Below are 25,615 nucleotides of genomic sequence, written 5' to 3' on the forward strand. Positions count from 1 at the left end.
TAACTAAACCATAAAAAGTGGTGCATAAAAAGAAAGACTAAATGGAATATGTGATACTACATTTCCTTGATGGGGAACACAGAGCCCCCACCACCAATATTCAGATGAAACCCTTTGCACCCATGTTTCTCTCATTGCATTTCTCTAAAACAAGGATCAGTTAAGCAGGATGATTTGTCTCAGCTTTATTTAACATACACCCACAATTCTTTGAAAGCGTGCACGTTTTGCTTTCATGTGTGAATTCTAGTACAACTACTTTCACAACTGGGCCACCAAAAACTGAAATCATTTCAATCACCAGCCTTGAAAAGTCCCCATTCCCCAGCGGCAAAGCTTTTATCCGGTTCATTTCTAGCTCACCCACTATCTCGTGCTTGCACTTTTTTGGTTAGGCTTTATAACTTAGTTTATTATTTTCTTATGCAAGGACCGGCTGCGTTTTTAATCATTTGCCAGACCGCCACTTATGAGCACCCGGTTGCTCAACAAAAGGGAGTCTTGCAGGGGAGGTCGTCTGTTGCTCTGTTTGGTATTCGTCCCCTTTAAAAACTATGCAGCCCTAGCGGCGGTATTATGTGGGCTCCCTGGAAAAAGTCTGCGGAGAGGGAGAGGGGGGACGAGCCGAGCTGGAGTCGAGAGATCATGGCGGCACCTCTCGGACGGGACACCCTACCTGACTACTGGTCGTATGGAGTTTGTCGAGATGGTCGAGTCTTCTTCATTAAGTGAGCCGTTTTACTTGTTCTGCTCTGAGTACTTTACGAGGCGATGTGAAGGGATTTTTTTTCTCCCTCCCGTTGTTTTATTAGCGTTCAGTAACAGGTGTCTTTCTTGCAGTGATAAAACTCAAAGCACTACTTGGCTACATCCGCGCACTGGCGAACCTGTTAACTCTGGACACATGATACGTTCAGGTACGCCACAAATTATCTGATTTTGCAGGATACCAGCAGGATACTTTGCTTTTGCTGCAGTGTGCAGCGGGTCGCTCAATGTGTTCTTGCTCGTGTTATAGATTTACCAAGAGGCTGGGAAGAGGGCTTCACGGAAGAAGGAGCCAGTTACTTCATCAAGTGAGTGGCTTTTGTGCATTGTTGCCTTGTTTGGTCGTGTAGAGAAAAGGAAAAAAAAAAAAAATCAACCCATGCAGGCTGGTTGAGTTGATCGGTATTAAAGTGCTCTATGTGGAATGCTTTCCTCCTCCTCTCTGCTGCTCTAACACGTCTGATGCACTATAACAACCAAACTACATTAAAGGCTGTATTGTAAACACACTGATTTATCTGAGAGCTGTATGTAGATGACAGGGAAAGCACACACCAACATATGGATTAACTCACTGGGGTCCCATTAGATAGGTGAAACCAATTATCTCTGCCTGCATTGTGAAGGGAAAGTGACAGAGCCTAGCAGGACAGGAAGAAAGGCTATTAAAATTCTCCTCACATCCACCATGCAGGACCTCTACTCACTCCGATAGGTGTGCAGACTTGGTGTGTGTAAGTGTGTGTATGTGCAGATGTGAATGAGAGAGAGAGGGAGAGAGAAAGACTGTAAAGGTTGGAGGAGAGGGGTGTGACCATGTGGTGACAGAGATGTATGGCATGATTGCATTATTGAAGCAGAAAGGACAGAATTTTCAAAGTCACATGCAGCACTCTGAAGTTTTTTCCCCGCTTTTTCTCAGATTTTCACGTTAAAGCAGGAGGATTCTGGATAAAATCTGGCTTCAGTGGAAGGCAACCGAGAGACACGTTATTTTGAGTATCTAGAGCTACTGTTGCATTTACTGTAGATTATATTATGCAGTGGGTTATTGGATGCTGGTCTGCGGCTGTCAGTGTATATCAGACAGTTACTATGATGGGAACCAGTACAGGAGAGCAACCCGGAAATGCCCAAATCAATCAGATAAGTCGGGCTAACATTAAAGCCTACTACGACATAGCCTGGAGACATCTGCATTGATGTAGCTCATTGTTACAAATCCCACCTCCTACCCAGACATGTTATCCCATTGCCCTTTTAATTCGCCCCAGTTGATGCAGATGCAATGGCTATATGGAGAATTTTACATCCTCATAGGTGCGGTCTAAGCATCAGGCTGGTTGTTACTCAATGACATATAGTACTCTGCAGATACCAGTTAGCAGCTCTGTCTTAACAATGTGGACACTTTGTATCAATGACCTTTATATTCAGATTTTAGTATAAATTTGTGCATCCGAGATGTTGCAATAGTCACACATATCAAAGCACACAAATTATTTCCTTCTTTTACTTTTTCTGTATCCAAAGATGCTTTTAAAAAGGCCTTTAAGTGGTTCCAGCTAACAAATTTGTTGTTGCTGACACATATTATGTACAGAATAAAGGTCTTTGTTTTTCCCCTCATTCGCTCACTTTTTCTCTGTAAGAAGTGAGAACAATACAGCAGTGAGGCTGTGTGATATATGGCATCCTAAATGTCAAGGCTGTGAAATCACTCTTCTACTTGTTGCCCGTTTGGCTTGGTGGAAGGATCCTGTTTTGCTTTAGTTTCTTTGTTTTGGAGACCTTATTTTCTTGCGGGTTCTTGCGGTGGAACGGAACTCACCAGCACTGTTGTCTGGTACCATTCAGCTTGTTAAGAGCACCAGCTGACATTTTTCCATGTAAATGAAAAGAAATTGATGCAAAAAAAATCTATCAGCTAGTGATAGTACACAATGTTTGCCCTTTAACTTCTGGGGTACCTTCAAGGTCTTGTGGTTTGTGTGGACTGGGCTTGCACTACTGCATCACTTGCATGCTCAATTTGATTAGGATCGTTAATTTTGGGGGTTATGTCATTGCCTTATGCTCTTGCGTTCCTAAAGCCGTTCCTGTGCAGTTTCTGAGGTGTGGTGGCACTGCTAGAGGCTGTTGTTGGTAGGTGTGCTTGGTTTACAACAGCTATTGGTGCCCAATAGCTGTTGTATATATGTGTCCCAACAGAACTTATGACGATCACTATTTGTTGATCTCTGTCATCTAATCTGCTTTGTTAGATTGCATTAAAAAAAACTTGGATAATTTGGTAATTCGAACCTCATGATGACTTTCTTCAGCTCAAAGGCTCCACCATAGCTTCTTTAATTTATTTTTTTGAGTAAACAACTTGTAGTTCCATTGGAATGAAAGAGTTAGCATTCAAATGTAATTTTATCTGTTTAGAGATCAGTTTTTCTAAAATATGTGATAATGATTGTTCAGTAAATGCTGGAATATAGAAAACAAAAAGTTACCGAAGTGCATTTTAAAAATTCTGATTAGTTTTTAGCTGCTCCACAGATGTCAAATCGTGGAGTGGAGTGTGGAGTGTGTTCTTAATGCCTAAACCTAACCAAACAGTCCATTTTAATTAATTTATTATTTAAATCATACAGATGATGTCTGAAAAACTGAATGTAGGAAGGGTGAGGGGAGGAAGGCAGGACAAAAAAACACACTTTGGAAGTGTAATGACATTAGTAATGACTAATGATTAAACACCCACACCAGCCACGGCCTATTTCAGGGTATCTAAGGGAGGATTCAGGGTCACCTGATCCAGCCCTAACTCTATGCTTTACCAAAAAGGAAAGTTTTAAGCCTAATTTTATAAGTAGACGGTGTCTGTCTCCTGAATCTAAACTGGGAGCTGGCACCACAGAAGAGGGACCTGAAAGCTGAAGGCTCTGCCTCCCATTTTACTTTTAAAACCACAAGTAAGCCCACAGTCTGAGGGTGAAGTGCTCTATTGGGGTGATAGGGTACTATGAGGTCTTTAAGATAAAACAGGGACTGATTACTCAAGACCTTGTATGAGAGGAGAAGGCAGTATGGGAGAAATATGCTCTCTATTTCTAGTCTTTTTTTGGACAATCTGATAATAATGACGATTTACAATACTCCAGCCTAGAGGTAGTAATGCATGAACTAATTATTCATTATTTCATTTTTCGCTCCTTCTTTGTCTCTTCTGCTGTCAGCAGAGATGCACATAGGCAGATTTACTCTCGCCACCCCACCGTTAGCACTGCAGCAGATGGATAGCAGTACAGTAACAGCCAACATAGTAAACTTTGTCCTCTTAGTCAGACAAAAAAGAAAAAGAAAAAACAAACGAAGCGAAACTAAATGTGTAATTTTTCAAGCTGTGTTAACACTGCTATTTATTAGATTTCATCATGTTAAACATGGGCAAATGAAGAACCAATCAAATTTTGGTAAACTGTGAAATTGGACAGTGACCTTATCAAGAGAAGAGCCCTCAGATTTTGCAGATTCTAGCACTCACAAGCCGGGTTAATTATTACAACTTTACTTGGCAAAGCTGAAACACTAATGACAGTGACGATGGCTTCAACTCAGACGCTCTATAAACAATGTAATGGGCTCGATTACTCGGACTGTGTCTGTTTCAGACCATTAAAATGATTATGTATTAGTTTTTAGTTGACAGCAGCTTAACATTTACAGTGTTTTATTTATCCCACAGGGGTAACCATTAGTAATGATTTGGTTTTATAGTCTGTGTAGAAATTGAGATTCCTGTGTGTGTGTGTGTGTGTGTGTGTGTGTGTGTGTGTGTGTGTGTGTGTGTGTGTGTGTGTGTGTGTGTGTGTGTGTTTAATGAATAAATCTCACTTTAACATCAGCTTTTTTGAGAAACTTTATGAGTTGGACTGTTGGCATGTCTTTTTGATATAATGCCCCGCTTTTCGTATCCCTGAGCTTTCCAGGAAGTGTGCAAGCCCCCCCTCCCACAAACAACAAAAAAACCCCTCTGCACTGAAGTCCACATGGTGCTGCCCTGACAACAGTCAGTGGATTTGGTGTGTGTTGATAGTGGAACTTAGCTGACTTGAAGTACAAAGAAGGGATTGTTCTAACACCATGGCTATTGCAAAACTCACGTTTACTTACACCTCACTGCTGGTAAGCTGTGCAGCCTGCAGCCCTTAACTACCTGGTTAATGGTTACTGATGTTATGTTCAAGTTTCCAAAAGTGTAACGTTTTCAGATTTTCTCAGCTGATCTGAGAATGATTTACTTAGGCTCACATGTTGTACAAATTAAGTATAGTTTCATTAGGGAAATTTTACTCACAGCACTTCTGAAACACTCACATTATTTTGAGGCTGAACTGTGGAAAGGATAAAATTGTCCAAGCTAATGGGTGAGACTGTTGTCATGTGTGGCAGCAGATTGAAATAGAGTTCGTCAGGCTGTCATACTTCCAGCAAATCTCCCAGGGAGTGACCCAATTTTGAAACCATCTTCCAAAATCAACCCGCTTCAATCCCTGAACATAATGTTACAGATGAAAGAGGTCTGTGTCTTTAGTCTGACGGGTGTAGATTAATCTAAGTAAAAAGGAAAGTAAGACAATTTTGGGAAAAAGGTAACAATTTTTAATAATTGTTAGTTTTGTTTTACAGTTCCACCTTTACAATGTCACGGTCACTGAACCGCTGTGTGTCTATGTGCTTAAAACAATAATCTCGGATCACTCTAGGTGCCATCGGAGAGTGGCGCCGCACATACCAGGTATAAATATTGGCTATCTGGCATGAAGAGAAGTGTGGGCTTATCTGGACTGCTCTGGGCTCACTAGGCCAACGACCCTTACTGTGAAGTCCTGAATACCCGGCTCCCACTCAGTCTTTACTCTGAAGATTTGTGCCAGCATATGCACTCATGTCTTGAGTCGCAGTTGCTCACCCTGTGGACAATTCAATATTTTTTCAACAAGACATAAAAGACACGATATTCTGAAAAAACAAAAACGAAAAAAAGCCTCTCACACCTTCATGTCATTATATTGAGGGCAATTCAGTACACCTGGAGCCCTGTCAGACCCATACCCTTCCATCCACTCTTTATAGATGTTTATACTCTGTCTATAAGGAGGCAGATAGAGTGGTGGTGGTATTCAACCAAATGCCCTTCCTAAGCAAACCCCAAAGGGAATTTGTGTCTCATATACACACACAATAATTACGTGTAAGCCTGTGAGAATGGAAAGGTTTTGAGTTTGCTTCTGGAACAAACTACATTAAAGTATGCCAAACTTTCTGCAGACACAGTTATAACTGACCTCAGGTCAGCGGGCAGCTTGTTCCAAAGAAGCACCCTCAGCACACTTAGATCTAATTTTGGGAATAGTTCAAAGATCTGCACGTGATGACTTTTTTAACTTATCCTTTGTTAAAAAGGCTGTTTGATTGTTTAGGTCTGCTTGCTTTGTTAGATTTAGGAAAAATGTGGTTTGGCGTCAAATATGACAACTTAACCATGACTATGCTTTGACAGTCAGGTCTCCTTGGTTTACAAATGACGAGCCAGATGAAATCAGGCTCACAGAATTACTTCTTAAAACTCAGTTTTCCAGATTTTCTTTTAAGTGGTTCTGTTACATGTGATTTCTTTTATCTTTTGGTTTTAGTTTTCATGCTAATTGCCTGCCTCTAGTCTTTCATTTATTTAATTATGTCTTTTATTCTCTTTGTTGTATACACGTGTTTTCAGAGGTCCTTTTGTCTAGGCTTCCTGTTTAACTCTACCCTTCGAGTATGCTGCCTTTTCACTTCAGTCGAAGCATTTTATAAGCTCTGTTTTTTAAAGATGCAAGTATATAAAGAAAGTTTCTTCTTTTCTTCTTCTTCTTCTTCTTATTAGTATTATCATCATTATTATAGTAGCCCTGTCTCACTGTTGCATGATACATCAGGGACTGATGCCAAATGACACTCAGATCTGAGAGTTGATATGCCAGTGGCTTTGACATACAATAACTTTTTTTTTCATTACACAAACTCATGACATAACATAAATTATAATATTACTAGTGATTAGTAAACACTGTGTATTATTATCTCATTACTTACAAAAACTGGGGAAACTGAGTACACTAAGGTTCACTTTCGACCACTTCACTGGCACTCACTGAGAATAAGAAAAGTGCAATTCTATAGCTCCCCCAGGGAGAAAATTACCACGCCGAGGTACAATGGCGTCCTGTTGAGGACACAGTTTACATTGTTGAACGGGTTAACAATGCTGCGGGGCAGTCCAGGCGAAAGTGTTTGAAATCCACACTGAATCTCTCTTAGCTTTTACACCAGAAAAAGGCTCACTCAGCTTCTTTCTCAAATTTAGTTGCCTTTCAGAAAGTTCCGTCAATATTTCATCGTTGCCTGAGATTTCTGATGAATATTTATCTTGCTTTTGTCCCACAGCTTGTTATGATTTTAGTTTGTGCTTGCATTTTTTTTAAATAGCTGACGTTTTTGATCAGTACTGTGAGTTAATTAGCCATGAGATGTTTTGAAGCAGTTTTTTTTAAAACAGGAAATGGAAAACACAGAAGTTTAATGTCCCTACAGGCCTTTATCATAACCCTGTCTTAATGAAGCTGAAGCTTTCTTTTTTCTGCTAACACATCAAATCCAGGCCTCACTGCTGAGGCCACAACATGATTGCCAAAATAGATGGAACAAACAAGGTCAAAGGGGCGATAAACAAGCTTTTCCTTTCCAAAGCTTTTCTAACGTGTAAGTTAAATTAACTGTAAGGGTTAATTTATCTTCTGCCAAAGGGGAAAAAAAGAAAAAAACTTGAAGTATTATACTTTTGGTTCCTGGCATTAAGTTTTAAAGCTTTAAAGTCAAGTAAAACTTAGTATGTGTCTCTGTACAGGACCCTGTATGAGACAACTAGTCTCTGACAGGTATCGCTTTAAAAAAAATTGTTTTCCCAACTGGTGTTCCTGGGCCCTGAGGCAGGAAGCTAGTCCAGTTTCTTTGTTTCTCAGTGAGGCAAAGAAGCAGGAAGTCTCGAGTGACCTGATCAAACCTTTCATCCTGTCAGAAATGGTCAACTCTCAGATTAAGTGATGTCAGATGTTATCCTTGGATGTTAACCCTCACCAAAGTCGTCTATTGACGTCGGTAAGACCAACTATAGTTGAACGACCTTGTGTTTCTGCGGGTTGTAGTTGTAAAAAGTACATGATTTGAAAGTTTTTAGTGCCGTGGGAGGTCACGAAGAAACATACGGGGATCAGTGCACAAGTTTTGTTTCAACAAAGCATCGGTGAAGGTCGATCGGCTCTGCTCCACATGTTTCATTTGCAGTGTTTTTTTCTTGTCCACCTGTGCCAGCTGTGTTTGTTAAACTGCATCCATTAGGCTCTACAGACTGCTGCAGGAACCATACTCTGTGTCTTCAGAATCTGATAGCATCACTTTTAATGTAGCTTAAGCGCATTTGTTAACTGTTTATTCTTGTACTGTACAGCACTAACCACGAAGCAGGGATTCTGACATGAGTGCATCAAGTTACCACACATATATCTTCTCAAGCATTAGATGGTAAAGCAATTTTCTTAAACATTTTGAAAATTTTAAATTATAGCTGAAACAAAACACATATGTTTGTGATAGGGAGTAAAACAACATATAGAAGGAACTGCTCTGCCAGATTGGCTTTGTCTTTTACTACACTACTGACTCGGGAATATATTAAAAAAGTTTACTGAAGCATCAACATAATTAATTTTATATGTACTCACTGATTAATCTGGCTAATTCTGAAACAGTATGCGACGTTTAGACATTCTTATTGCAGCTTGGCTTCCATAGTTTCACTGGTAGCTTAGCTTTTGCAAACTCATTTTAATTAAACTCGAAGATTGTTGTACTTATCTCACACAGCTACACCACTTGTGCTGTACGGCTGTCCAGAAATGTTTTAACTGGGATTATATAACTAAAAAAAGCAAATGTTTGCTTGTTTAAATTATGGTGATATTGTGACTATGGGGAAAAATAGTGGTTTACTCCAAAGCTATACAAAATGATGGGTTTTAAAAAAGCACTGTCAACTCACAATGTGGGGTATGTGGCGGTATATGTGGGGTAATATGTGGTGTTTCAGTGTCAGAACAGCTGTGTTGCACCTCTTCAGGATACAGATATATTGCCACTGGTGTGGCGAGAAAGAGAGAGGGGGAACTTTTTTAGTTCTCTTTCTTTTTCAGTCCTTTTTTATATGTGTTAAAATAGTGAAAAGTAACAACAGGCTCATGAAATACATTAACTAACTCAGCAGTAGTTTAAGACAACACTCCAAAAATGTGATACTCGGCCTTGCAGGGGGTCAGTTGAGACCTAGAATAATTCATTAACAATATTGTGGTAGGGATGGCAGACAGTTCACGTTCCAACCCCAGAACGAGGGATTCATAGTCGACTTCTGTTTCAAATACCTTCTATTCTGAGGCTTGTGATGAGTTGAGTTTTTAATTATTTCATTTTTCATGTTGAGGTAAATTTCATGTTGGTCTGTGTTTTGCACAATAGAGCTTGCTGAGGCTAGTCGTTTTTGTGTGACTTCACCAAATGATTTTGGGTTATTTTGTAACCTATAGATGTCTGTTTTTTTTTTTTTAACAGCCCTTTTGTGGTATTCTTGGAATTAAAAAAACACACCCAACAGGCTTAACGCATTGCAGGGTACTGGAAACAGCAATATGATGTATTGCTCTTTTGCCAGTCTGCCAAAGATCTTATTGGATTTCTTTTTTTTCTTGTTTGAATCTCACTCTCACACACATGCAAACTACATGAACAACACAGACACACAAACAATATGATAAACTTGCTTAGAAGCATGAATCATTAATCTGTGAGAAAGGCAGTAGTGCACCTGATAATGTCATCTTAGCTGCAAATGCACGGACAGTGAAATTGATATTTGGACTCTTGGCCAAGGATTTGCAAATGTGCTGCTGGTGAGATAGCAGGTGCTTTCACTTTTGCTGGGTTATTTATGTCGACTGTTGTTATTATCAGTAGATCACGTCTAAAGCTCTTATGTTTCTGCATCCATCTTCACGACTTACTTGTGAGGCAGCCAGGACTTTTATTTGAGGTCAGAGTGATTTTCTAAAAAAGGGCTGTATTGTCAACATCATGTCCACAATGACTTATTACAGGGTTTGTGGCAGTTAAAAAATAAATAATGCTCAGTATTGCCTGGGCCTACAAATAGGGATGGAGACAGAATAAAGATGATGAAAACAAAGAGCAGATTTAGTGTCTGGTACAGTAGGCTTTTGTTCTGCAGAATACAGAGGAAGCTGTCCATCAGGCCTTGTTTGGACTGCAGGCCTGAGGTGTGCGCTGGTTGATGATGTACATTATGTAGAATGAGTCATTCCCTGTCTAGATGACTTGAGCAGGTTGAGAAGTCAGAGCTGGAGCAGCAGGAGTCAGAGCAGAAACAGGGCAGGGGAGATGCCCGAGCTGGGATGGGGACCTGCTGTTGCAGTTGTCTGCCCCTCAGGCACGAGACTGACGGGGCTGATCATGAAACAAAGGTGGTTGCAGAGCTGGAGCTCTCCAATTTGGAGGAGAAGGAGAGGCAGGCTGAGGCAAGGTAATACTTTCTTTAGCCTTGAATTGTATCTCTGTGCCTGATTAGTGTTTTCATGTCACTACATTACTATGATTGTAGTAAAGCATGCCGTCTTTGACTTTAACTAGCATGCAGGAAGATGTGACAGAAATTGAAACATGCAGCATTTTTGTCAGCTATCATTTACAACTCTTTTCAACTTATTAAAGAAAGAGGCTCTGGACCGTAGTAATTTCAGCTGCCTCTCTGGAGGAAAAGCAGTTTGTATACCCTCTCTCTGATTAAATTCAGATGACAGTTCTTTCTGCCGCATTCTGTCAGAGCCCGAGTGTGACTGGAGCCACTGCAGAGAGAAGCAGGTCCCACCGTGTCCTCATCTCACCAGACGGGTGACAGGAGAAGTGATTAGTTAGCACAAAGGAAATGATGGATGTTCCGTAACATGGGAAAAGAAACGAAAGAAAACTTACATTTTGTTTGTGCAATACTTTGTATTTTACCCAGAGTTTGCTTTAAAGTGATAAGCAGTATAAAGATTAAATGTGAGCAAGTGCTCCTGTGTTGCCACAAATACAGGAAAGCCACTGACTTTCAGTGATTATGTGTCCGGTAAAGTAAAAGTTTATAAGCTGAGTAAAAAATCTTTTAATTTTCCAACTAACTGCATTTATAACATACTCTGAATCTGCAACATAGCTTGTGCTAAAACTCCCACAAACAAGCCACAAGAGCAGTTTATTTGAATTGAACTGGACTGCTAGGCTTTCTTTGTAATGTTTGCATGGTCTACATGTGACTCTGTAGGTTTCCTCCTGCAGTCTAAAGCTCTTAATGTTAGGCTAACTTGTAAGTCTAAACTAAGTGTGAATATGAATGGTCTGTCTCTCTGTGTTAGCCCTGTGATGGATTGGTGACCTGTCAAGGCTGTACTCCACCTCTTTCCAGTTGTCAGCTGTGATATGCCCCTTATCCAACCCACCTGAACTGGATTAGCAGTTAAAAGGATGAATGAATATATGTTATTAATTATAGTATTATAAATATTCGCAGTGGCTTATAATTTAACATAAAAGAGCTTTAGCTCTTGCTTAAATGAATACAGCCACACAGAGTATTCTTTATTAGGTGTATTAACAGTTTTCTTGCTTTTTCTGCACTTTTCTGTTCTATCTTCAAAAAACAAAACAAAAAAACAAGCAAACAAAGCTGCAGGTTAGGACAAACCTGCCTGGTACAAAAAGACAAACAGGAAAAAGTTTGTGACCAGTGGGCAAAGTGAAGCTGGCTGAGCTGTCAGCCGAGTGAATATCAGAAACTCTGCCAATGAGTGCTTATGTTTCTCAGTTTCTGCTTAGTATTTAACACAGCTGTGTGCTAAAAAGTGGTGAATGTGAAGGCTATATATGTCAAACATTGGCAGCTTGTTGTGCTAACCCAAGTGGAGAGAAACGTTATTATAAAATTGCTTATTAATTGCTACAGTGCATCCTACAATGCACATGATCCTACATCCTACATGCTCTATCTCTCTGCAGATATGTTTCTAGAAATGTCTAATCATGCAGGGTGCTTTACTGCTGATATATTCCAAAAGGAATATCACGTGAAGGCTGAAAAACCAAACACTTCAATAAGCTTATGTTAGCAGCAGATTGAGTGTATGAGCTGTGAGAAAATGTTGCTTATTGTGGATTACTTGATTGAATATTGCTGTTTCCATTAATGGAATATTGAGTGTGGAAAAGAAATGAAAAGACTGGACCGACCACTGCTACTGAGAGCAGATGTGAGGGTTTGAGCAATTTCTCTCACTGCAGCATTTATCGAGCACATTGACCACACAGCTGTGTGATTTCTTGCAAACCGATCCAATTTAATTTGCCTCAGTGCAGAGATGCCAGAGATGCATGGCTAATTTTGTATTCATGAGCCTTTCCTCTGCGCTTCTTTTTTCTATTATAAATCTTTGATTGATTAATTAAAACCTCTAATTATTGTGTTTAAGTTATATAGTGATAAAAAAGTGCTAATTTTAAGCAATTTATTCATATTTTTTAAACTGCAGTCTCTGCGATGGTGCACCGGCTCTCAACTGTCATCGGATCAATGAGACCTGCTGAAGCACTAGCAGGAGAACCATGGTGCTGTTCTGGACGTAGCCACTAGATACTGCTGTTGCATCTTTGTACACTTCAACAAGACACTTATTGACAGTTTAGTGGGGGGTTTTTCATCTCTGCCAGTGACAAGGTCAGATAGCGGAGATTATACATAAAGTGTTGAATCAGGTATATTTTTTTATTGTGGTTTCATCCTATGACAGCATCTAACTCAAGCTTGAGTTACAAGCTTGTTTTGTTTTTTAACGAGATATAATAATTCACAATTCATCTCACAGTGTGATTACCCCTCTCGTGTATTTGTCCTGTAATGTATAGCTAAATGTCAGAATGTCCCGTCTCTCTGAGCTATTTGAGAGTCTGTTAATTCAAACCTTTTTTTGTTGTGTTGTGGTTTCCTGTTTGCTAACCGGATGGATCAGATACAGTAAATTAAAAACCTTAATTTGTTACACGGTAGCCGGGATAAAAGCAGTGTATGGATATCGACGTGGTATGGATTGACCTACCCTCAGGTTTGACCACCTTTATTCAGCCCTCTGCTCTTATCTATATGTCTGTCTGTGGATTATTGAACTGGCACTGCAGCAGCCTGCGCCAGCCACTCAGGTTTGCTCTCCATCCATCCCTCTCTCCCCCAGGCGGACTGGGATCTGATCTGATAAAGAGGACTCTGGGTGAGACGGAAAGCTCTGGTTGCAGTCAGAGACCAAGGTCAGCACTTTGCTGGACACCACAAAGAGGTGATAACTATTCATCTGTGATAATCAAAAAGAGTGGCACCTTTAGAGTTTTGTATCAGGCCAGGTCCATCTCTTTTTCTCATCACCAACTTCTGCATCGACACTAAGCAGCAAAGTGTTATTTTATTATTCCCCAGTGAGCATAAGTAGAGCTATATTCTGCAAGGGCCGCCAGTGTTACCGATTGATCAAGAGTAGAGAGAGAGAGAGGGCTGAAACAGCAGTTATGCTCCTATCTGACACCCCTCTTTGTCTACTTTCTAGCACACCCACTAGCATACACTTTAACAAGCTCAGTTTTCATATGTTAAGAGAGCAGAAAGGGACACTCCCTATTGGTTATCTTCAGAATCAGGACAGATGTGGACATCTGAGGCTTTTTAAGTAGACTCACTGCATTACGTCTGATCACTAAACTGGTGAGTAGCAACATGTGCAGATATAGGATTTCATAGTTTTTAGAAACAAGCCAGGAGTATGTAGATTAGTCTGTTATATACTTGGTGACTGTAATGTCCAACATAGGGTCTTTTTTTGTCTTGGGACAAAAATAGAATGACCTGTTTTACAAACAGTTTCAACTTTTGAAGAAATGCGTTGTTCTGTCTGTTGTTCACTTCATCATATTGATGAAGCTTTTTATTGCAAGCATTAAAATGTTTCATTGCTTTGTTCTCTTTGTAATTTTATTACTTATCTAAGTGCTCAAGTACCCTCCACAGATCTGCGTTCTCTTCTTTGCATGTAAATCGATTCCTATTATAGATTAATTTCAGTAGTTTCACACTTTTTGAAGCGCTACTGCTTGTGCAGCGAGTTTCTGAGTATTCTGACCTGTCACCTCCTGTAAATCAGGCAGTAATATCACATTGGTAAAATACTGTGTTACAAATAAAATGTCTGCATTTAAAATCTCTAAGTAGGAAATTATTAAAAGCAAAGTGTACTATCAAGAAAACAATGCTAATTTCTGGTAGTGCATAATGCAATGCAGTGATTGCCCTTTCAATGTATTAATATTTAATTCTGGTGGGTGAATATTACTTATGCATTCTATTGGACGGTTTCATTTAGAATGAGAAATCTGCATAATAGTTAATTTATTACAGACAGTGGCAGACTTAATGTTGGGGAGCTCTGGGGGGTTCCCCCGTTAGCTTGGGGTGTTCACAGAACTTTAGAAATCACATATCAGATGCGCCTCAGCAGACTGATCTTAGCAGTGTGATGGTGGTGTGTTGGTGAGTCACCCACAGATGTATGTGTATGTGTACATTCATTATCCCCACCCCCTCACCCCCACCCCTCTGTAAAGCTTGCAGTGTCTGCCTGCATCTCTACAGCTGCCCGACATAACAGAAAGTTAAAGTGAATGTAGAGGTGAGACAGAGATAATTAAAAGGGCAAAAGACATGGCTAAATGCTACGCTAACAATCAGGGACCAGATCAGTCAAAAGCAGCAACTTAAAAAGTACACTTACCCCGTTTCTACAGTTGTAGCTCATTCACTTTTAGTGATTGAGCGACAGTCATTTTACAGTTTGAATGAACGCTGTGTCTGTTTTTAAGGTGTGATCTCATTTTTGTGTGTATCTGGCCTCGTATGCTTGATGTGCTATGTTTGATATCAGTCCTGCTGAGGGTGTACAAGTAGCCTTTTGTCACTTCATACCTAGTAGTACTGACAACAGCCATTATATTTATAGGAAGAAGAAGCTGTTTTACATCTGATATGATTTGTATGTTGGCGTTAGTCCACGCAATTATTTAATTACCTTAAAAACTGTGCAGTGCGATACATGAATATGTTGAAAGAGGCGGCTAGGACACAATTCCGTTGGTGTTTGGTGGTGGTCGGATCCAGACATCTGACAGACTGGTATTATCGCCACAGTGTTCAAGTCTTTACTTGCAGCGCCATGCCTCTGACTCCTGTGGTATGCTAATGAGATGTGAAGCAGTGTGGAGATGGATGAGAAAGAGCAGCAGAGGGTGAAACTAAGGGAATGAGGGCAGCAGCGGCAGGACACATCGACTACATGTTCATGTGTGTACTTGTGTGCTCAGGTGCCATCAGCTTAATTTTCACTTAAAGCCTAACTGCTTTAATAGCTAATTGAAGGCATTTGTAGCATGACGTAGTCGTCAGTCTCTTTGGTTTATAGTCTTCACTTTCTCATGTTATCTGATGTCTCCGCTATGCAAAATGTTCGCCTTTTGTCTTTTCTTGGTGTTTAAATTCATCATGTTGGACAGTATTGTCCTGTGGTGCATATGCAGAAGGACTGAGGTCATGTTTGCAAAAGAAAAACATCACTGGAAGATAATTTGTAGTAACTGGTAACATGGGAATATAGAGAGTATAAACTGTAGTCATCGCCTTTTCATGTAATAAACTTTTCCATCATACTATCTTGCAGAATAATCGTTTACAACATAGTATACAGTATATTTCTAGTACTTACTTCAGCTCAGTTCAGTTTTAATAGTATAGCCTTAAATCACAACAAAAGTAATCGCAGTGCTCTTCATATTGTAAGAATTTCAAGTATTCCAAATTTAGCAATCAAATGATTGGGAGGGGCAGCCATCTGTTTTAAGCCAGTGGAAAGAAAAGATCATAAAGTGATGACGAACAACAAACAGGAAAACACATATGACATGCAGCAGTAGCACGGGGGAGTAAAAGTGAGAGGAAAAAGAGGAGCGGTGCTTAGTGCATCATGGTAGAACCTCCATCTGCTTGAGCCTATTGCAGCATAACTAAGAGTTTATAAAAAAGGAAAAAAAACTAAGCCTAATCTTAAAAGTACAAAAGGAGGGGGGGTCTGCCTCCCAAACCCACACTGAGAGCTTGTCCCACACGAGAGGGGCCTGATATCTGGATGCTTTAGCTCTCATTGTACTTGCTAAAACACTTACTTTGATATTTTTGGATATTTAAGATATATTTATTTTAGAACTCTGCTAGAACAGCTTTGCATGTTTCACAGTCGTAAACAATCCTTTTCTGTCTTATACTGGGCGCTGGTGCAGCCCCTTTTATTATCCTTTCTAAAACAAGTGCCTTTAAGCTCGTCTTTTCCAGGTTGGCTGCTCCTCCCGAGGTGTGGTTCTGTGCACCTGAAATGATTTTAATAAGGACATAGTGTCACTGAAAGTAACAGATTCAAGAGTAGAAAAAACTGTCTGAAACAAAGCATTTAGAGGAGTGTGGAGTCGGGGCCCTTGCACACTGACTGACTGCAGCTTTGAAACTTTGGCCATGTTTCATATGAGCAACCACGACTGAAACAATATATCTATTAGAGAAAGTAAGAAAGAGCATAATAGATCCTCTTTTAGAAGTGATAGGATGTGATCGTTCAGGACTTTGTATGTCAGGAGATGGATTTTAAAATCATTCCTGGATTTTACAGAGAGCCTGTGAAGTGAAGCTAATGTAGGAGTTTTTCTCTGGTCCCAGTTAGTACTCTCACTGCAGCATTTTGGATGCTGCTACCCATTCTCTCACTTTTCCTCACGCCCTCATCTCTTTTTCTTACTTTAATTCCTCATCCATCCATCCTCCCTCCCTTCCTTCCTCCTTAACTCCCCCCTTCTATGCTGTGTATTGGCTGCATGACTGCAGAGAGAATGGAGCAAAGAGAGCATCCAGTTCAGGGAAGTGCTCTGGCGACAGAGCTCTGCTGAGGAACGCATATATTAGAAGAGAGAAGGAGGAGAGCTGAGGAAGAAAAGAGTACCATTAATGGGAGGGAAAGAGGGAAGAGATTATGATTATATTGTTATGGCTTATTCTTTGTACCTGTGGTGTTAGTTTGTGCTTTGGGACCTCTTAAAAGATTTATTGGTGAGGTTGATTGGCCTCGATAATACCAATCACACGGGTATCACTCAAAAACCGGGGGCACTTCGGTGATTGCATATATTTTTAGTTTCACCTAAGCAGCAAAGGCGGGAAGGAGGATGTTTTGAATGAACTGACGCCACGGGGCTCAGCAGAGGACGTCAGCAACAGCGGCACTACCAGCTGAGAGAAGTACACACACACAGGCACCACTGAGACGAGCACAGCACAGCAAATCACAGACCTGCAGCTAACATGCTGGGCCAGCCAGGACAATCAACCTCACACGTCTCCTACAAGAGGCAGCCAGTGTATGGGGCGACTCACAGGTGTGTATCCCAGCCCCTCTCTTAGCACATATATGGGACGGTATTGCTGCGTAGCTTGTCAGGAGCTGTGTGTGTGTGTGTGCTAAGGCTTTTCAGCAGGCAGGAAATAAAATGCTTTAGATTGCATGTTGTTAAGTGTTTGTAGAAAGTCTACATGCAGGCAGGCAGATTTCAGATGCATGCTGAAAAGTGTCTGCTATCTCTTTTTGCTGCCAACAAGGCATCTGGCTTTTTATGCCTTTATAAACCTACTGATTGCTTTTGGAGGGTGTGTGTACCTGTGTGAACTGGATCAGTCTTTACGGGGGTGAAGAGACAGAGAGGGAAAGAGAGAGAGGGAGAGATGCTCACTGCAGTGCCTCATGATCACAGGTCACTGATTGCTGTGTTGATGTCAGCAGAACTGCGATCCCTTGGGCTTGTATACTTTAATGTAGATCTCTCTATAGGTTAGACTATTGCAGGGGTTTAATGCAGTCCTGAGTTCAGAGTGAGCCAGGCTTGTAAAAGAATGTTTACATGGGAGTGCGCCCTTGTTAGAGCCCTTTACATATGCAGACAAACAGCACACCTGCTATATGTTACACGCTTCTTACACACCTCAAATCTCGTATGTTACACTTTATAAACTACATGCCGTGGGCGCTGTTGCCTTAAACAAAAGACTAAATGGTTACATTAGTATAAATGTTCAAAATGGATCATATATGTAATTCATACAGCAGCATATAGTATGCATGCTGCTGTAGACAGACAGTTTTACATTAACACAGCTCGAAGCCCAGGGATTTACGAGTGGTCGCATTTTCGGGTGTATGAAAAGCCAAAGAGCAGCTTGAAGCCGGCAATTTTGAAGCTGCTCTTTGGTTTATTGGTGTGGTTAATGCCACTTTTAAATGGGATGTGACATGGAAACCATCCATTTATTGATCTGCGCAAACTACATCAAGCTTATTGCCATTCTGTCAGGGTCTTTATGTTAGCTGAAGCGATAAGGTTACTTAGCCTGTTTATCATTCCTACATATGCTTCTGCATCGGCCAGACCCCCCGCAGTGCTCTCTGCCACAGAGGCAGTAAACACCACACTGCAAAATTTCTTCTAAGATCAGCAAATAGCAGAGCGTGACGGCTTGGATCATCTTTGAATCAATAGTCTTTTAATTGCAGTATGCTACATTTACAGCATAGCACATGTTGAAATAGCATTAATGAGACTCTGGTGAGTTTTTTCCAGTACTGTGCGGTTGTCTGGTTTTAATGGATTAGCTAATGCTCACCTTCTAGTGTTGAACATCTGACTCAATGTTTAGTTCACCAAAACACTTCCAGTAACACTGACTACAGCCCAGTCACACCCAGCACAGCTCATCCTTCCTGCTTCAGTCCTCGGCCACAGAGTGGAATGTGGCCAAAAGCCATAGTGCTTCATTTGTATGCTTATCTGACATAGAGGTCATGTCTTTGATTGAATGGCTGGGGCACTTCAGGCTGAAAAATGAAACACCAAAAATAGGTGCAGTGGATAGAATACCTTTGAATACAGGGGACAGAACATTAGAGAAAGGAGGTGACCCCCGCCCCACTGCACATTTCCAGGGAGACGTACTATTTCTAAGAATAGACTATAATGGTGATACTTAACAGAAGGTTAAAGCATTTGAAAAGGGAGGGTCTTCTCAGTGTATTAAGATCGTGACCTTTTAAATCCCCCAAACTGTTATTTAGCCGAGCCGCTGTGAGTGGGATAGAGATTCCAGGGAAGAGACTGTTCTAGTAAATTCTCCATCCTGCTGGCTGGTAAGAGTTTTCGAGCTGTGCACCAGATGTGGCCTACCTTCCCTGCCTTAATAAACCTACTAAGTCACAGCAAGCTTTCCTCACACACAGGATACAGAGGGCTAAAAATAGCCTTCATTTACCCTCTGCCAGCCAAGTGGACCCTCACCTAATTAATTTAATCCATCAGTTTAATTTCCATGTTGAACTGTGATAGCATGCATGCTTTGGCAGCCAAGAGGGATGGATGCAATACGTTATTACATGTTTTTTGTTAAAGAAAATACTTTTGGAAACAAATAATAATTCTAAACATTTGATGTGCAATCATGCGGCCTAGTGATGAAGGATTTAATGTCATCACTGTGCTGCTCTTCTGGTCTCAGCAAGGGAATACCAGGAAAAAAATAGCTATGTGTGCAGCAGACATGAAGCCTGGACACATTCTAGTTGATGTTGTGTGGTTTCTGGACTGCAGGGGCCTTTGTGTGTGGTGCCTGGGTGTTGTTCATTGCCACGGAGCACTGCAGTCGTGGAGTAGCCGCTTTTTGTCTTAACCACGTGTATCACTGTAATATAAATCCCCATTGGGAGTCTGTTCATTGGCTGCCTGTACTCTGGGTTGTGTGTCTTCTCAGATTCTGTAATGAGAACTGCAGGAGAGATTTCTCTAAGCCTCAGGCAATCTGGGCACAGGTAGCTCCCAGCACACAGACACCCTCACACAGAAAGAGCCGACTCAGTCCCGCGAAGGAAAGAATGTGACAGAAGAAAGCATTCGCCATCCTTGATGAGATTTCAGAAATGTCCTTGTTATTTTAGATACACTGTACACATTCAATGGTAAAGATAAGCCTAGTGTGGTTTAAAGAAAAGAAAGAAAGTGCTGTGCTATACAAACTTGGACGCCCTCAGGCCTTGGATTCTCTGCAGCAAAATCTTACCAACATAATCACTTTTTGAAAACTGTCACTAAATGTAAATGAAGTGAAGACATTTACATAAAATACATTTCATCGGGATGATTCGTATATCTGTGTGTGTGTGTGCACGTGTGCTGGTTAGGGTTAAGTAGAGGGTATTTAGTGGCTGCATGATATAATAAAGTCTCTGACACAATTGTGTAAGGGATTTAGACATGTTTCACAGCATGAGGGTTAGCTGAATCCGATTGTTAGAGAATCCAGTGGCTGTTTATCTGCTTCTCTGCTTTTGGACAAAAGCACTGGCAAGTGACATGGCTTTCACGAAATGTGGAAAACGGGGATTACCCTGGTTCAGATAATGTAAGCCTTAAGGCTACAATAAGATACAGCTACATCTGCTTTGTTTCACTGCATTGTAAAATGCATATGGTGAACTGAAGGCACAGGAGGACATGCTAGTTGAGGATATATAGTACATTGAGGGTTGGATTGGGTCTTTCCTGTTTATTATTATATTAATTTATTATGATAGTTTTAAATTCCAGGAGAAGACACAAATCCCTTGGGGACTGTGTTAGGAAGGGCAACCAATGTGAAAAAGCAAAACACAAACACACACACATACACACACGCACACACATATATATATATCTATATATATATAGATATATATATGTGAAACTCCCTGAACTGCTAATATCGTTTTCAGTTACACTATAATAGTTATATCACTGTTAAGTGGTCTCCTCTGTCAGCTATTAGTTAGCTATTATCCTATTCAGTGGTAGCTTGAGTCTTTTGGATGTGTCGTGTGCAGTTCAGTTAGATCTATCATCATACTACTAGATAGCGCACGTTACAAAGCTCTGTTGGCTAGTAAGATGTTTTCCATGAGATGTTTTATATGCACCTCTTAAGGCCTGTGAGAACCTGCAATGCTGTCCTCTGTTTGTCACAGGTTACAATAAAAGAGGAGCATCTTCTGAGCCTGCTGAAAGGTGGAGAGGGTGATATGCAGGGACTGATAACAATTGCATTTCTTTTTTCCAATGCACTGATAGCATCTCTACCATTTAGTTTCAAATGAAGGAAGATTTGTTCCACTTGCATCAAAGTGGCAGCGAGACAAGAAACAGCGTATAAAGGGTTATGGAAGGTGTTTTACGCTCAGGGGGAATAAAGGAGGGCCGGTGTTTTGTGTAATGAGAAGGTTTTCTGCCAGCTCTTCTGAAGTAAAACATTCACCCAGAAGACAGAACAAACTGCTGTGTCAGTTTCAAGTCTGTGCAGTTTAGCCACAGTATCGCCACCTAAATGCCCACATTATTTATCTATCAGTTTAATACGGCAGTCACCAACTCTATTAATTACTGCAGTTTATTCTTATATTGTCTAGCCTGGCATACTGTAAATTGAATAGAAGGAATGTTGTTATTTGTGAAAAGATTTAGATATAGTGTTTTTTTGTTTTAATATTTGCAAATTATGAACTGGAATTTTTGTATCTGATACATGGTGTCTTGTTCACAGTGTGTTTATCTGTTATCTTTTTGTTGATTCAGTTTTTGATGTTGTGGGATTATGGGGTTTAGAGATCAGAGAGATAATCTGTGCATGAACATATGCAGTTTGTCACTCTGTGTGTGCTCAGGGAAACGTGACAGATATTCTCGCTGTGCGAGTCAGACACATTCATTCTGCACATCCATCATTTGGTACCGTTCAAAACTGGGTGTAGACAGGTCGAAGACAGAAAAATGCTCGGAATAAACCTCATAAATGATAACTGCTGCTGCATGGGGCTAGCACTGAGAACCTGCAGGTAGGCCGTGCCTGCATTTTTAAGACACATATTTTTAATTTTTAAGATTTGCATTTTTAGGCCACATACTCTTATTTACTTGGTGACGCTAGTGCAGATAACTCTGATGCACACAGTGGTGACGAGCCACATTTTGGTTTGTGCTTTTGTTGGACAGTTTTCACTTTTTCAGGAACTCTTCATCTGTCTTTTTATAAATCTTTTCATGGCTGTTGTAAGCAATTGATTCTCTTATTCTGAAGAAAGAGCAGTCATCTCTCACTCTCACCTGAAGAACTGAAGACAAGCTGGGTTACTGAAAATTCTGTAAAGGTTTACTGGCAGCATAAGTAAGCATTACACATTAGAGGTGGGAATCCTCAGACAACCCATGATGTGATGTTATCACAATACTTCACTTACGATATGGTATTATTGCAATTCTTTTAACATTTTATGATATGCTGAGTATTGCAATAACATATAATGCGATTTGTCACCAATTTTCGAATGCTCATTATGTCCGCAAATATAAACTTTGTCAGTATCTGTATTATCCAATAAGATAAAGTTGTCTTTGTTTTTTTCCTGCAAAATGAGATTGACAAACATACCAACACTGTCACTAAAATCTGGAACTAATTTTGCTTTGAGACAGAGTCAGTCTGCTATCAGTCTGCTATCAGTCTGCAATTTAATGGTGTCAAGTTGGCAATGAAGTGCAATCTGTTTCTGATAATACATAAAAATCACATATTTGTTGCTGTCTACTGAAGCAGAAAATTACATTTAACAGAAATTTCCATTTAACTGTTACATTTGCATTCAGCAACCATCCTATTCTAAATATAACCAGAATACAAGTACTTTGCAGCCAGCTGAGTTGAGTCCCCTCGAGCTGTGCTCAGTGACAAAGGCTCATTCACACTGATGTCAATGTGCTGGCAATCTGTCTGCATTTATAAATTAGGTAGTAATTATTTGCTAATCTTTGACAATCTCTCTGAGACGGATTGTAGTCAGTCCAAGTCAGACTGCAACTTTTTGCTGGATGCCCTGGGCAATCATTTAGCCACCAAAAGTACCAATCAGTTGCAGAATATTAAAAAAACAAAACAAAAATAAAACAATAAATAAATCAATCACTGGGGGGGGGGTTGTAGATGCAAGGAGGTTTCTGTCATAGTTTTCCTCATGTGACTGAGCCATTAGCTTGCTCTGAATTAGGAAGTCGCTTTGTCAAGCTAAGTATGTCCAGTGCTGAATGGTGTTTTTGGTCGAGCTGATTTAATGTAAGTAAAGATGATTGTGCATGAGATGAGCTCTCTTGTTTATAGCATTCCCTGAGTATATTAATTTATTTAATGAAATATTGATATTTGGTGTCGCTGAATCAATTGCCATGTAAATTATATACTGGATACAATGCTGCATCCATTCCCCCCCCACCCATACTACACATCTGTGTACACATGGGAAGAGTGTTAAGAGGCTGTGCATGATGCACCACTCTTTTACTGATGCAAAATCAGTTTTATGCTTACAGGGAAGATGCTGTGACAGCTCTGACATTTATTATGAATATCAATGACGAATGCAGTTGAGTGGAAGAAAGATATACAGACGATTTCTCCAGAATTCTCTCATCTCCTCTTCTTTCATAATTTTGCTTTGGCACTCATTATTGAACATGTTTAATCTGACGGGTTATTGGGAATAGTCTTTTTTGTAAATTCATTTATATGCATGTCACTGCTCAATAACATTGCCCAACTGTAAACACAGATCGTGAATGGCTGTCATGTGATTGCATAGACATAATTTTACAGAGGATGCCACAGCTATGCTTTATCATCAGGTTTGCTTGAAAAACTATAGTTTAAACAACCACCTTACTATGTTGTGCTGGATTCTGGGGTTTAATTTAGCTTACATGTTGCTATGTGCCAGATACATAAACTGCAGATGAAGACTGTTGCTTATTGACAGACCTTTACTTTTAAAAATCTTTTATAGGTTGTTCCAGCCAGACTTTCCCCCTTAATCTCCCTCCTCAAGGATATGTTGCACAATTTATTTATCACCACTCCTGCCATCAAAGACGAATGTAAGGTACAAAGAGGGAAAATATTTCTTCAGTTACTCTAACTTTGTCACAACTTTTTATGTTCTCCTCCAAGTCTCTGTTTCTTAAACTTTATCACATATAACTTTGCTTCAGTCGACTTTATTTTTGTCTTTATATTCACCTTTATACATCATCTGATGGCAAGATTAAGAGCACAGTAAAACCTTCGAGTATGTTTGTTCCATTTTTCATCTTTGAGTTTGGAGACAAGCTCATTGTATTATGGTGCTGAGTTACTAATTAATTCAGTTGTGTTGTGTGTTTTTACAGAAATTAGATGGGGGGAAAAAAGGGTGTTACAGGATATCGCTGACCTGTGAAGTATTTTATCTTCTGTCTATTTGTTCTGTTTCCAGAATGACGCATTGCTGCTTTTATGTACTGCAATGTTTTAGTTCATAAGTTACCCAGATGGGAGGCTATGGGTAGGGACAATAGAAAGAAGAGAGCAGAAGGAATGGGGGAGCTAACATCTTTTTATCTCGTCTGATTCATTGTTATATTTCACAGGCTCGTGCTCTTTAATATATTTTATTCTGCTGACAGTGCCATGATCACTTCGCTAGTTAAGCCTCCTACACATGGGTGGGAAGGGGGAGATTCAAGGGTGAGTCAGACAAATTCAAATGAGTCATAACGTAAGGAGGTACAATAAAGGTTTAATGAGTTACTACAACCATTATCGCACTATGAAAGTGTCAAAATTGGTGACTTTTGGTCAAATTGATCTGACTGTTGGATGTTATGTTGTATGTTTAGCTTTGGAGTCAGCACAGCTAACGGCCTTGTGTTTATCTTCTGCCCAAAGATTTTCAGCTTTAGCTTTCCTGCACACTTCACATCCCCTTCTGTCCTACATTGCACAGCTAAGCGTTTAGCTGTGTTTGGCTTTGTGATGCGGGTTGGGCTCTGTATTTAGCTGCTGAGCCTGAGGTTCAGTATGTAAAACAGAAGCATATGCTCCAGTTCAGTGTTCCTTAGCCACAGGGGAAATCAGGTTATCAAAGAAAGAAATCGATCTGTTTTGTCATTTTATATTTGATGCTTAAGATTTCATTTTGACTGTTTTTGCTTGATTTAGTTTTATATGCAAGTGAGCTCCCAGTTTGGATTCAGGACACAGACTCACTCTACTTTTAAGATTATGCTTAAAACTTTACTTTTTCATAAATCTTATAGTCTTGTTGTATTAGACTTAGGCTTCAGGGGTGGGGTGGGGTATTTATACACCACTACTATATTTAATCATTAGCAATTATTAAACTTGGGCTCTCTCTTATAGTTTACCTCTTGTCCTGTCTCTCTTTGCTCTCACTCTCAACTGGTGATGGCAGCTGGCTGCCCCTCCCTGAGCCTGGTTATGCCAGCAGTTTCTTCCTGTTAAAAACACGTTTTTCCTTTCCACTGTTTCCAAGTGCTTGCTCAGTGGGGATTATGGGATTGTTTTGGTTTCTTTTTAATATTGTTGTGCATTGAGGCTACTGCTTTTGTACATAAAAATGGAATTGAA

The 25,615-nt window shown here is 40.2% G+C and overlaps 1 protein-coding gene across 8 annotated transcripts in view; it reads left to right on the forward strand.

Annotated features, from left to right (window-relative positions):
- Window positions 1-461: 461 nt before the first annotated feature.
- plekha7b (pleckstrin homology domain containing, family A member 7b) overlaps window positions 462-25,615 on the forward strand; it is an 82,086-nt gene continuing 56,932 nt past the window's right edge. For 2 of the 8 annotated variants that reach the window (XM_039610248.1, XM_039610257.1), the window contains exons 1-3: window positions 462-728; window positions 841-917; window positions 1,019-1,076. In XM_039610248.1, coding sequence (XP_039466182.1) covers window positions 577-728; window positions 841-917; window positions 1,019-1,076 — 287 coding nt within the window. In that variant the 5' untranslated portion in view covers window positions 462-576. Of the gene's footprint in view, window positions 729-840; window positions 918-1,018; window positions 1,077-13,554; window positions 13,712-17,088; window positions 17,473-25,615 lie in introns of those variants that run through there. The other 6 variants (XM_039610271.1, XM_039610272.1, XM_039610267.1 and 3 more) reach the window with 5 other exon arrangements.

The sequence above is a fragment of the Oreochromis aureus genome, linkage group 1, assembly GCF_013358895.1.
Source record: "Oreochromis aureus strain Israel breed Guangdong linkage group 1, ZZ_aureus, whole genome shotgun sequence".
In the NCBI taxonomy this organism is placed as follows: Eukaryota; Metazoa; Chordata; class Actinopteri; order Cichliformes; family Cichlidae; genus Oreochromis; species Oreochromis aureus.